Raw genomic sequence first — 13,796 nt, 5'->3', positions numbered from 1 at the left:
AGCCACTATTTCAAATGCTTTATACAAATTAAACTCATTTAATGGTTTCATCCACCTTAGGAAATTGGGACCTTTATTATTCCCATTTTACACATAAGGAAATCGAGGCAGAGAAAGGTAATATAGTTTGCCCAATGATCGCATAAGTTTTGAAGAAGCTCTTCATTTAAAGGCTCAATAAAACGGTTGGACTGGCAGATGTGCGACTCACTTAGAACTAGAAAGGGGAAAAATGAGGCTAGAAATGGAATCCAAGTTTATGCGGATTTATAATGATGTTCTTGAGGTTTTAAATCCTAAAAATGTTTGTATCATTTTAGGAATTATTTCTTAACTCCGATCTCTGTTTTATCCACCCCACCAACAATAAAAACATAACCAGACTGAACTAGAGAATAACTCCCAAAAGATATGCAACAATGACTTCTTTTGTTTGGGTGAAAGCAGACTCAAATTTGAGGGCTACCTTGGCTGTAATAATTTTGTGTTGCTCAACCCTGCTTGTCTCTTCCCTCCACCTGGCCCCAGCGGCTGCTATATTTCTAGTGATAATAAAAAAGGGCATTAACATAGTAAAAAAATAATACAGAGTTTAGGGGCTGGCCATAGAAGGTAATTCCACAGACACTATAAAATCCCTGCTTACTTGGTTTGCAACCAGGAAACTTAGTGAATAACCGTCATTTTTCTATGCACCCCCCTTGCAAGTGCAAATCCAATATAATTCTTCAGTGGGGCACAGTAAAAAGCAAATGCAAAGGCATTTGAAAAAGCTCACCCATTTAGATTTAATTACATACATAACTGGTGTCCTCCCAAGTGTGAAAATGCTGTAACCAATAAATCAGACAATAAAATGCTATCTGAGCAGAACAGATTTATAGAGAAGATGTGTGAGCTATCAAAATTCATTCACTTGCATTGTGTGTTTCTACCCAGAAAAGTTCTTAAACGCAAAAGCAAATGGCTACTCTCTGAATTGTGCCTATTTTGAACACTGTGGTCGGTCATTTTCTTTAGAGGGGTGTTCTCATCTAATGGCTTTGAAGTGAACAGGAGATTCCAATCTTAAAAACATCTTTCCATGTTGAAGGATCACCAGATCTGCATTTGTATGCTAGATTTTAAGGACCATCTCATTTGTCCATTACGATTTCTGACATGCTCAATTAATAGCTACCAAATGAAGCATAATTCAATAGAAAGAATATTTCACTTGAGAGCTTCCTCAAGATACACATACAAAGAAGACCACCAACTTCTGCAAAGCCAAATTTTTAAAAATGTGACATTCAGACTACCAAAATATCTTCCCAAGTAGGATCATAGGAAAAAAAAAAAAAAAAGACTCTGTAGTAACAGTAATGAGATAATTCTCAGTCATTGCCAAGGATTTTGATGTTTATGAAATGCATTCTTCAATGTGCCTGCTTCGGATTGAAATTTATTGTGAATGACCAGTTTGGAGTAAGAAAAGTTGGGAAGACTGGAGTCTTGTCATCTTTTGGGCACACCTTTGCCAAGTGCAAATGGTTGGAGGGTATGAACTCACCACATTTTCCATATTCTCATTTGGAATAAGATTACATGAAAAAGAAATGTTTTCCCTTTTAATAAAACCACATAAAAAAAATAATACCTTAATACACTTTATAGCTGCTGATCAACCATGTTAAAGGCACAATCTGATCTCTGCAAATACTTTCCTAAGGAAAAAGACCAGTCAGCTGAGCAACTTCCTCATTTGTTGCACTTACAAGAATGAAAATATAACAGACCTTAGGATTTCAAAAGTATCCATGGTTACAAGCAAGGGAATAAATAAATACTAGTGGGGCTTTACTTTATCATGAAATTATATTGCCCTTGATTTTTCATTGACTAATTTGGAAAGCAAAATGGCTCTCACTGAATTGGAATGGTTCCTTTCTTACCTTGTTTGTTCAGTGTACCCTAAAGCCAATTTTAAGTGATTTTGTTCAGATTTGGGTTTTTTGTTTGGTTTTTGCTTGTTTTGGGAGTTCTAGACTCTGTCAGGAAAGCAGGCATATAATAGTGTGAAACAGGCAAAGTTCAGAGGTACTTTTGTGCATCAGACAGGATCCATTTCCTCGTTCTCCCTAGCTTGTGGGATTTTAAGTCTGGATCTGGCTCCTGATCTTGTTTCTCTACATATTTATCAGTTAACAATTACGCATCTGCTCCAATGGCAACAAACTTGGCTGAAGAAAGAAAGAAAAATGCCTTCTTTCCCCTCAAATATGCCAAATAATCCAAAGCCCATTTGGAGTTTTTGAAACAGCAGCTTTCATCAAATTATCAAAACTAGGTCTGACACTCATGAAACATTAAAAAAAAAAAGTTACTTCAGCATACAGTTTTTCCTTAAAAAAAAAATCATTTCCTATTTGTTTGGCTCTTTCCAGTAAATTTCTCTAGTAAGTATTTGCCTCTCTTATCATACAGGTTGAGCTATGCTGAAGTAATAGAACTGCTTAGTAAAGTCTACTGAACCCTGGTTGCAAGAACCTTTCACACAGAAGAGAATTCTTTTCACTTAGAAATAGTTTAAGAACTAAATTTATGAAAAGTTGCCCGCTCCGATCTAGAAATCATCAATTGGATCAAGACACTAAACCCAAACCTGCATTTTGCAAGCCTTTTTTATCTTTGTATTTGCAAAGGGCTCTTTGCACAAGTTTACTTACATTGACCTTTTATGCTTTCCACACATGTAGTTTTTATAAACCAGAGGCAAAGCAGCAAATATAAATTGTACTAACCTTAGTATATTTATATGTCAAATTGGTGAGTGGGACAGGTAAGTCTGGCATGGCTGAGGACGACATTTCTGGTTCGGCTTCTGGAACACAGGTGACAGGCTCAGCGATTTGGTTCTGATAGAGCACTTGGCTTTATTTGTTCCTTTTTATCTGCACGGGCTAAGGTTTATTTGCATACTGGAATATGATTGGATGAACAAACTCGGAGCAAAAAGAAAACGACACTACTTATTTGTAACACCTAGGGCCGGAAGCCCTTGACTTTAAACTTAAATCCTTAAGAAACCAGCGCTCCAGCGTTGAAACTGCATCTGGAGACAGAGCACTATTTGCAGACGAATTAATTTACAAAGCCGAAACCTGTGATAAGGATATGCAGTGCAGCTGCTCTGGCCACTAAGGCCAGTTATTATTTTTTGGCTTTTCATGCTTTTTATGCTACTGTGAAACTTTTCCTCCTCTGACAGCCTTGGAATCAGAGAATTTGAGGATTGAAAGAGTCTCAAAGGGCACTTGTTTTTAGTAGAAGCTGGTGAGGAGAGGTCCCTGGCCAGGTGTCTTCAGGACAGTGCTGTCACTGAATCAGCCCAGGTCCCCGAAAAGCAGAGTGGGAAGAGTGTCCCTCTAGATAGACCCAACCCCAAATCAGCTTTACAAGATCCTACCAATTGAGTGTATTTTCAGTGCTGGGTAAGCAGCCCTACTGTGATTTCTCAAGCTCTAACTTATCATTATGTTACATATGGGAATAGAAGAGTCAGCAGGATTTTCACGGATCTCAGACCACACTGTCACACACAGTCACCACAACAGCGAATGGCAATCTCTTCTGTTACAACCATCTAAACTGAAACTAACCTCTGGTTTTGGAAGTTGGCTCTATTTATCAATGATTGATACAGACAGTTATACAAAAAGTAGATTTAAACAGGACCCTACGTAATTCAATGTCAAAAATGAGTGTTTCAAGCTGGGAACATTTAAAAAGAATTTTTAACTGAACTCCCATTTTAAGCACAAAACTTTATTGTATTGAAGCTCTCGCAAAAATTACAATAGGAACACGATAGAAAACTGTGGATACTCTTAATACTGATTATGGAGAGTTAGAATAAAATTTTTCCCCCAGGGAAAATTGCCAACTCCCTCAAATGTGGGATCTAGGTAGGAGAATGCAGGTTTATTGATTAGTTGCTCCAAATCTGGCAGGGGAGCCTTCCTCTCTCTTTCCATTCTTGATTACCCCGTTTTACGGGTATAGTGAGAACAAGCCAGTTGCTTAAGATCACAGACCTAACAAGTGCAAAACCAGAGTTTCATTTCCCATTGGGTTTCTTAAGTGAAGGGTCACCCTCATGGACACTTAACGGTTATTAGGTCTTTTATTCATCTAAGACGAGGGCCAGAAACGTTTTTCTGTTAGAGAAACAGAAAATCTTTTCCGCTTTCTAGGCCAGATGGTTTCTGTCATAACTTATTCAAATCTACATGAAAGAAACCATAGACAGTGGATGCGTGAATGGGTATAGGTGTTTTCCAAAAAAAAAAAAAAAAAATGTTATTTACAAAAACAGGAGGCTGGCCAGATCAGGCTCATGGGTCGGTCCCTTGATTTCCAAGACAACCAGCTCCAAGGACCATGCCTCCCCTGCATCTCCTGCTTGAAGGCCAGATAGAAACTTCTGGGTTATGTCAACATTCCTCTCTTTCTCTGTCCCTCCTCTCTTGCTCTTGCTCTCAATTTCTTTCTTTTTGGAAAAATCTAATTGTTTTGTCTTTTAAAAATGTGTTTTGAGTTAAATGCACAATTATACAACAGCTGTTATATAACTTGCAGAGCAGGGCTCTGGCCCTGCCTGGACATCTGTGTTTTGCTGCTGTCTGCCTCTTTCAGCCTCACAGTTGTGCAGAGATCCAAACATCGGTTTTTTTGGTGTCCAGATAGTGAAAGCACAGAGCCCCATGACATACTTGGTGTGCCGCCTCACTACTTGGATGCTGGCCCTTGATTTTATTTCATTGAATAATTACCTAAGGAGACCTCCCTTTATCACAGACATTACTGAAGGTAGGTAAAAGGTATGGCTTTGGAAACATGTTACCATACCTGTCCATTTCATTTCAACAAATATTTACCAAGTATCTTTTAATGGGTAAAGCACTATGATTAGAATATCAGGAATTCTCCAGCATTAATCTTACTTGAAGGGCAGATTTTTTTTTTTTTTTAATTTCTGCCCAGAAACCACAGAGCCTGAGATCTTTATTTCTGAAGTCAGCGTCATCCCCTCCCTATGGAATAGGGTGTTCCCAGGAATGGTGGCATGGATGGAAAGAAGGCTTTATCAGATCACTTCTCTTGCTCACACACCGCATGGGGCTTAGGTGAAAGCACAGAACAAAAGAAGCTCACTTCAAGACACACCCTAGGGTTCCATATTTTTATTGTATTTTTATATGTATGGGACTTGATTTTGGGAATCATAGACCAAAGATGTTTAATCATCCTGTCCTCCTTATGGCCAAGCTAAATTACACATGCACACACACACACACACACACACACACACACACAATTGGAGCTGAGAGGTGGGAGAGGTAGAGAAGCAGAGTTTATTCGTCTCTTCTCTCCAATTGAACTTCTTCCACCCCTTTGTGAAAGGTACATTATACCAAGGAACACACAAACCATGATTTCAGCCGTTGCTGAAACTACTCTCATTTTATAAGGAATCTCTCCAGAGCTCCCTGCATGCCTTGGTGACTGAAAAGATAATGGAGCCTAACTTAACCTTCTCCCACCCACATGAGTAATTGAAATAGAAACCAGTCAAATGTGTTAGGCAAACGTAACCATACAGTGAAATAAAAATAGCTTTTTTTTTTTACATTTCCTGATCTCAAAAATCCAGGATCCATTTGTTGGAGTGAAATTTCTTATGCTCAGTGTTGTCTCTTCAGTGTTGCCTTAAGCATGGTTGGGTGAGTCTGCCGGTTGGTTAATCCAGAAATGGATATATCCCTTGGCTTTTGATCACTGCAATTTTTGCAGACACCACATTGTTCTTAGGCCTATTTGGGCCTTAATAATTTAGAAAGACTGGGTCTTGGCTGTGGTGATGGGATTTGTCCTTAGTTGGTATGCTGGTGTTAATAGTAGAGGTGAAAGGTGGCATTTGAATACACGAATGGATGTGTATATGGGCTAATTTCTATTCATCTACCATCCTTCTCCAGTAAGCAATATTTCCTCACCTCTGAGTTCTCCTGCTCTTCACATACCCTATCACTGTTTTCTCTTTGTTTTGCCTTACTAATGTTATAGCAGGTGCCCCTCTGATCCGATACAGTCAGGACACCCGGTCAGTTAGCAAAGTCACTAAAAGACACAGTACACTAAACCACTCTAAGGTAATTATTTTAGTTTAAATAGGCCTTTGTTAAACTTTATGGGCCAAAGACAATTTTTAGCACCGGGTCGGCTGTCAGAGTTTGAAATAACCTTCCACAGCATTCACAGTGTACTTGTTTCTTCCAAGTGGACAGAGAAATTAAGGATACAAATGGCACTTTTGAAGGAATCTGAATGTAGATGACTTTGAGATTTTTATAACACTTCCGATATTGTTTCACAATTGTTTTAGGCACAGATTATACAGGAATGGGTTTAACCACTTGACAAGGTAGGGAGTTTGCCCAGCGCTCAGTTTTATACATAGATTTCACAGATCCTAAACATTTCCTCAAAATAAATAAATAAATAAACTCCTCCTCCTGTTAAATATACAATTTAGATAACATTTAATCCCATCATATAATTGAAATACTAGGTTCATGAGGGTGATCAGGTTTTGGAGCAGAGATTTGACGATCGGTAAGCAGAGGAAGCTGTGTCCTAAACTGAGTGATTGCAGGCAGGAGTGTCAGTGCTGTGTTCACACTTTTTACTTTTTAAACATTTTTAAAAAACATTTTCAAGTCAAATGTGCCAAGTAAAAGAAACTGCAAAAATCACAAGTCTACATCTCAATAAACAGTCATAAAAGGAACAAAACAAAATCACCACTACTAGGTCAGGGAATGAAAAATATCTGTACCCCGAAGCCCACTTTGTGCCTCCTCTCCACCTTGATCTCCTTTTTCCTCACCCTAAATTAGGATATCACTAGTATCCTGGCTTCTAATGCCATACCTTGTTTTTTCCCCCCGATTTTGAACTTGATGCAAGCAAACCATACAGTCAGAATAATTTTAAAGGAAATCTGGAGGTGCAAATGAATCTGGCAGGTAAGTTAAACTGTGGTTGTAGGTAAAGCAAGTTTCTCAGAGAGTTACTCCCGCCCAAATATACCTCAATAAACATAATTCATATGTGATCTATACTGCAATAGGTTGGCATTTTTATGAAAAGAGGGGCTTTTTTTTCATCCCAATCAGTACCTGTAAAAGTGCAGAGAAATGGCCCTTTTCACACAGTTTTGTCAGAGCTCAGTAACTCAGTAGCAATTACAACTTATATTAAAATACTGAAAATGTTCAAACCCTTGATCTAGTTATTCTACTTCTAGAAATCCATTTTTAAGGAAACAATTAAATATACATAAGTTATATGTATGAGCAAGTATCTTTAGTATATTATTTATAAAATAGAAAAATACCAAATGGTTAGGTAGTCTATGGTTTAGCAAAACACATATATAAATAAGGAAATAAATAATTAAGGAAGGACCTGCTGAACTTTTGAAATATATTGTAATTTAATTTTTAAAAAGTAGGTTATAAACCTGTGTGATGTGTAGAGGTGCTAAGAAATTGTACTTTACCCTCAGGATTTGGCCAAAATCTGCAATTTCCCTTTGATCTTGGTCTCAGGGCTTGGAAAGCTAGATAACTGAATTTCAATTTCAGCGTCATTCCTGGTATCCTGAAATTATGCATGATCATATGATTCCCTTGGTTATAGTTTATATAGTTTTCCCAGGCTGAATAGTGGCTTGGAAAAGTATCCTTGGAATCTGTGAATTTTACTTTGTATGACCAAGGAAAGTTTCCAGATGTGATTGAGTTAAGGATTTTGAGATGAGAAATTATCCTGAATTATTAGGGCAGGTGCTAAATGTAGTCCGTGAAGCAGAGGACAAAGGAAACTTGACCATACAAGCAGAAGGCAATGTGATCACTGAAACCGCCAGCTTTGATGATGGAGGAAGGGGCCAGAAGCCAAGGAACACAAGAAACACATCTCTAGAAGCTGAAAAATGCAAAGAGGGTCCTTCCTTTAGAGCTTCTGGGAGAAACAGGCCCTTTGATACCAGCCAGTGAAACAGATTTCAGACTTCTGAACTCTACAATCAGAGAGAATGCATATGTGCTGCTTTAAACCAAATTTGTGGTAACTTGTTAGAGCAACCTTGGCAATCAAATACACAAATCAATGAGAGCTCAAGTGCAGAGCTGCCAAAAAAGTACATACATTTATTAATCATGACTCTGCACATTGTTCTGGTTTATTGTTAATGTCTGACTATTCCTGTTCAAATAAAGGAAAGCCTCCCATCTGTACCTTGGAGTAGAGACTTCTCAGGTGATGGACATCTTCATTTCAGTTGTAGTGTAGGTGGGTATTTATTCCATTGCAAAAGTAAAACGCTATAGATAACGACGAGTGAAAACTATTACTTTTTTTAAAATAATCATTTTCTTTGGGCAATGGCAAACTTCCCTTGCATTTCCTTGCTTGGATGTGTTCCCACATTTTAAAGCTGCACATATGTACCCAGACCTATAACCACAATCCAAACTCATTTTGCAAGCCCTGGCTTGACATGTCAGCTGCCTGTTGGGTACTTGCGCTATATGTCATATAGTTATATTACTAGGTTTCCAAACTCAAGAGCCTACATATTTGTTTCCTGTGGACCCTCGCAGTGAATAACAAAAAAAACTAGAAACATTTACATTAAAATCCAGATTTTAACTTCTTAAACATCAGAAGAGCCAAAGAGAGGTATTAGCCTGCTGGCCCATTGAAATCACCTAGGGAATTCAAAACAAAACAAAAGAGATTCTGATTCAATAGAAAGGATTTGAGCCCAGTTATTAGTATGCCAGGTAAAGCCCCTCAGGTTGTTCTAATGTGTGGTCCAGCTCTCAGAACCACTGAAGTAGCTCTGGCTCCATTTTCTCCTGGTGCTCAAGGTTGGAGCAACATCCACAATGCATGGAAAACCTTTACAAGTGCAAATCCTCAGACCTCATCTCAGACCTCTTGAATCAGAATCTTTGGAGGTAGGACCCAGCAGTCTGTATTTTCATGATCTTTCCAGGTTATTCTGAGTCAAGCTCCAGCTTGAGAGTCTCTGCACTATGACATGGGCCCAAACTATCCCTATTATAAAGAGGCTCTTTACACTCAATTTGAGCTAACTACCTTGTCCTTTAAGTTTACCTTTTAAGACCCCTGCTTGAACCCATTATCACTTCCCAAAATGTAATCTCTTTCTTGAATGTCCTGTCTCTAATTATGCAAAAACAATACCACCAAACTTCACACATCTGTGATTCCTTGCTTTTCTTCTAGGAAAGTGTTAATTTTATTTATTGAAATAATTACGACTTTGGACTTTCCAGCATCAAGACATTTTAGGTCTGGGTTTTAAAGAGCACATAGAAGGAATATTTTTAACCCAATCTGAGAATTTCTGCCTTTAATATGTATGTTTGGCCCATTTCTGTATATTTCTACCTATTCTGATTACTGATGTATTTTGTGCTTTCTGCTCATGCTTATATCAGTTAGGATCAGGTTTGGTTGCTTTATCGTGAAAAACCCAAAATAAATACTCAATATGAAAATGGATTTCTCTTACACATAAATGAGATTGTAAATTGTTAGCCAGGGCAGGCCCAGTGGCAGAATCAAAAGACACAAAGAGTCGTTTTGGCTCACACTGTTCCTGCATCCCAGAAGTATGACGACCTCCTGATAAGAGAAGGCTGCTGGAATGCTAACCATTGCATTCACATTCCGGTAATTAGCATGGAGAAACGGGAAGAAAAGTGACCAAAAACTAGGGTCAACTGCACTTTCAGAAAGTTTCCCTGAAGTTTAGAGTTCTGTTACCAGAGCTTAGTCATGAGTCCACAATTTGATATAAGGAGAACTAAAGATTGTAAGCTTTTTCTGGGCAGCCAGTCTCATGATCAAAACAAGTAATTGTGTTATTAAGGAGGGGGGGACTATTGTAGACGTACTGCATACTCTTTTTCTTCTTACCAATCTTCTCTTTCATTGATTACAGTTTCTGTTTCCCTATTTTTACCTTTTTCCTTGTTCAGAAGAAATACTTTTTTTGTATTGGTTAACCTTTTCACATACCTGTAAGTATCTGTAAATTTAATCCCCATCTCACACAGAATTTATGGACTCTGAACATTTTATCTCTTGATTTTCTATTCCTGTTCTACATGCTTTATCTGTTATAAATTTTTGTTCTGCCGTCCCAAAAGAATCGTAATCACACAATTATTACTGTAATAAATCAATTGCTATTTTAGTTTACCTATTTATCTAAAAATTTCTTTGGCCAAGGCTTCCAGGGCACCTGGGTGGCTCAGCCAGTTAAGCGTTAAAGTCTTGTGTTCACCTCAGGTCATGATATCAGGGTTGTGAGATCGAGCCTTGCAGGTCTCCATGCTCAGCACGGAGTCTGCTTGAGACTCTCTCCCTCCCCTCTGTCCTTTCCTCTGTGCTCGTTTCTCTCTCTAAACATAAATTATTAAATCTTTAAAAAACATTTAAAGGGCAGCCCTGGTGGCTCGGCAGTTTGGCACCTGCCTTCAGCCCAGGGTGTGATCCTGGGGACCCTGGATCGAGTCCTGCGTCGGGATCCCTGAGTGGAACCTGCTTCTCCCTCTGCCTGTGTCTCTGCCTCTCTCTCTCTCTATCTCTCTGTCTCTCATGAATAAATAAATAAAATCTTAAAAAAAAACATTTAAAAATTAAAATTTCATGGCCAGTCTATTTGTTCTTTTACCTCAACCTTTTCTTCTGTGATAATTTTCTTTGAGGGTCTGTTAGAGGCTCACATTTTTATCTCATCAGAAGACTGTCAATGTCGTTAGTGTTTCAAAGAACTTTTGGCTCTGTTGATCTTCTCTATTGTATGTTTGTTTATTCATTTCCTAATTTCTGTTCATAACCTACACTGTTCCTTTCATTCTCTCTCCTTGAGGTTTGTTTTATTGTCCCTTTGCTAACCTCCAGATCCTTAGATCATTTGGTTTCCAGCCTTTGTCCCTTCAAAGCTCTCTGCATGTCTTTAGCAACACCTACAAGTTTGGATATAGTATTTTCATTTATGTTCAATGAAAGATACTTCCAGATTTCCATTGTGATTTCTTTCCTGATTTATGATTTATTTTGAAGTGCATTTCTTAGTTCCTCTCTTGGCTGGCAATAGATAACTCCCAAATCATTGTAGCATGTGTTAGTATAGCTATATTTTTATTTGCTTATAAACTTAGCATTGCTATGTCTTCCTAGAGAATCAGACTTTTTATCATTATAAGCTCTCCTTGGTCCCCTTGATGCTTTTTGCCTTGGAATTTCTTTTGATAAATTAGCCCTACAGTAGCTTTATTCCTCTGGGTGGGGTTTGCAAAATATATCCCCCTCTATCTTCTTACTTATAATCTGCATTTTATTGCACACAGTTCTTTATTTTAAAGATTTTATTTATTTATATGATCATGAGCAGGGGGTCAGGAAGGACAGAGAGAGCGGGGGGAGTAGATTCTCCCCTGAACAGGGAGCCCCACTCTGCTTGATCCTAAGACCCTGAGATCATGACCTGAGCCAAAGGCAGATGCTTCACAGACTGAGCCACCCAGGCACCCATCATGCAGACAGTTCTTTAAATGGCCCGTAGTTATGTACTTATGCAGTCTTACAAACATTCTCTTTAAATTGGATCATTTCCTTTATTGACATGTAACATAATGTACTGATGAATTTATGTTCAAAAATCCTACCATCTTACTAGAAACAAACACTGAAAAACCAATAAAAATTCTACCATCTAACTAAATACTTCGTTCTTACCTACTCTGTGTTCTTTTTCTCTCCTTTTTGACCTTTTTTTTTAAAAAAAAAAAGTTATTTTAAAGTCACTTAAGATGTTAGTATTCAAACTAAACCAAACTAAATTTTAACTTTACACTTAAAGTACATTCATTTTAATTCATTTAAAAATTAATTCTTTATTCAATCAGGTTGGGAATTATGTATTGTCTTTACTGTTATTTGAATGGTTATTTGAGGAATAGTAAGGTTTTTCTTTTGTTACTTATCAAAGTATAATCAATTGGTGCTTTTACTTTTTTTCTTGGCTAATCCAAATACTTGGGACACTTTAAACTCATTTATATCCCTCCCAATGTCCATGCAATCTTCGCAAGATGTTTATTTAAATGTTTGTGTGCATGTTGCTGTTACTGGATATTCTGTTTTCCACCCCAGATCCATTTCATCTCTTTGCCTCAAGACCTAGCTCTCCTGTCCTCTGGTTTCTGATTTAGTTCAACCAATAGGAAAGGAGTGTGTGTGGTGTGTGTGGGGGGCAGGGAATGCTGACGTGTAGGTGTAGAGAAAGCCAGGATGCTTCCCCCCTTCCTCCTTTGCTTCTTTTATGCCTGAGTGGCACTCGGGCAGGATCTGACAGGGCTGTGTCTTCCTCCTGCAATGACAGGCTCTGCTGAGTGTCTGTCACTATGGAGTATCAGCTTCTACAGCTCCATTATTCCCTGGGCTCTCATAACACCATTCTCACCTTTTGCATCTTTAGGCTTTCAGGAGTGGTTAGGTCCAGCTCTGGAGTCTTCAGTACCCCTTGTAGACTTGTAGACTGTTCACACTTCTGTGAAGAATTTTTTCCTTCAATCATCCCTCAAAACTCTAGCCAGGCGTGCCTATGGTTTCTTGTTGTGACCCTGAAGTGATTCCTTTAGAACTTTAGGTGCATCTTTTTTGGGGGGAAGAGGAAGTTCCATAGTTAGTTCAGTAAAATAACAATAAGCATTAGCAAGTCATTACACAAAACAAAATACTTGGGAAATAACCTACATGTATACTTGTGGTCCTTTATCTGATTATTCTGTCCCCCTTTTTCCACCCAAATGAGGAAATTATGCAACCTGTGTTCATTATTCTCTTGATGGACTTCCTTTGTGTCTCTATGTATTCCAAGAGTGACATGTATGTACATGTGTGTATAAATTTATTTCTAACTTGATAAAAATGAACTTCTTTTTTTCTGAAATACTACATTGATAGGAATCAACAATATCACTGCATGTCACTGTGGTTTCTTTATTTTGACTGTTGTGTATTATACCTTTCTGATCGTAGTTTATTCAACCAGTCTTTTGATAATGGGTTTTGGGTATTTGTCATTGTGAATAGTGCTTCTATAAACATTCCTGTGTATATTTCTCTTGATTATATATCTGAAATCAAATTAGCAAGTTCTTAAGGAATATGAATGTTAAGCCTCGGGATACAATGCCAAATTGGTTCTATCAATTTATACTTCTACCTTCAGTGGAAAAGAACCCTATGGATCCATATTCTCCAGTATGTGCTGGTGTTTTCTCATTTAGATTGGTCTTTATAATGGGTTTAGTTTGTTTACATTTAGAAACTCATTATTAAAGAAGGCTCTTCTGATTCATTCTTAGAGCTTTTATTTTATTATGAGTACATTGAATGCTGTAAAATTATTTTCTTTTGTATCACGTTAGCTTTTTATATAATTTTTCTTCTTAACTCTGTATATTGTCAGTTACATTTATGGGTTTTTCTAATATTAAAAAATCCTTAGATGCAGAAGATAAAGCTAAATTGGATTTCCATTTGATGACTTACATTAGGAACGAAAATATCAGTATATCTAGAAAGGTACAATAATAAAAGTACCATGTATTGAAATCTGTGAGGCCCATCCAAAAAAAAAA

General features: G+C 37.7%; 1 protein-coding gene and 1 long non-coding RNA gene across 13 annotated transcripts in view; one reads left to right on the top strand and one right to left on the bottom strand.

Annotated features, from left to right (window-relative positions):
* The window catches only part of ALDH1A1 (aldehyde dehydrogenase 1 family member A1), a 55,365-nt gene extending 52,424 nt beyond the window's left edge, over positions 1–2,941 (bottom strand). Inside the window, exon 1 of the mRNA XM_077906907.1 lies at positions 2,784–2,941. Within this exon, the coding sequence (XP_077763033.1) occupies positions 2,784–2,849 (66 nt within the window). The 5' untranslated portion in view covers positions 2,850–2,941. The remainder of the gene's footprint in view (positions 1–2,783) is intronic.
* Positions 1–13,796, top strand: part of LOC144319119 (uncharacterized) — a 61,232-nt gene that overhangs the window by 2,259 nt on the left and 45,177 nt on the right. For 2 of the 12 annotated variants that reach the window (XR_013385028.1, XR_013385025.1), the window contains exon 3: positions 4,678–4,851. The exons of the other annotated variants lie outside the window; for them this stretch is intronic. This is a non-coding gene — a long non-coding RNA (uncharacterized LOC144319119). The remainder of the gene's footprint in view (positions 1–4,677; positions 4,852–13,796) is intronic. 12 annotated transcript variants of the gene reach the window in all.

This window comes from Canis aureus, chromosome 1, assembly GCF_053574225.1.
Source record: "Canis aureus isolate CA01 chromosome 1, VMU_Caureus_v.1.0, whole genome shotgun sequence".
Lineage (NCBI taxonomy): Eukaryota > Metazoa > Chordata > Mammalia > Carnivora > Canidae > Canis > Canis aureus.
Note: the sequence above shows the minus strand (reverse complement) of the source record. Positions and strands in the feature narration are given on the sequence as shown.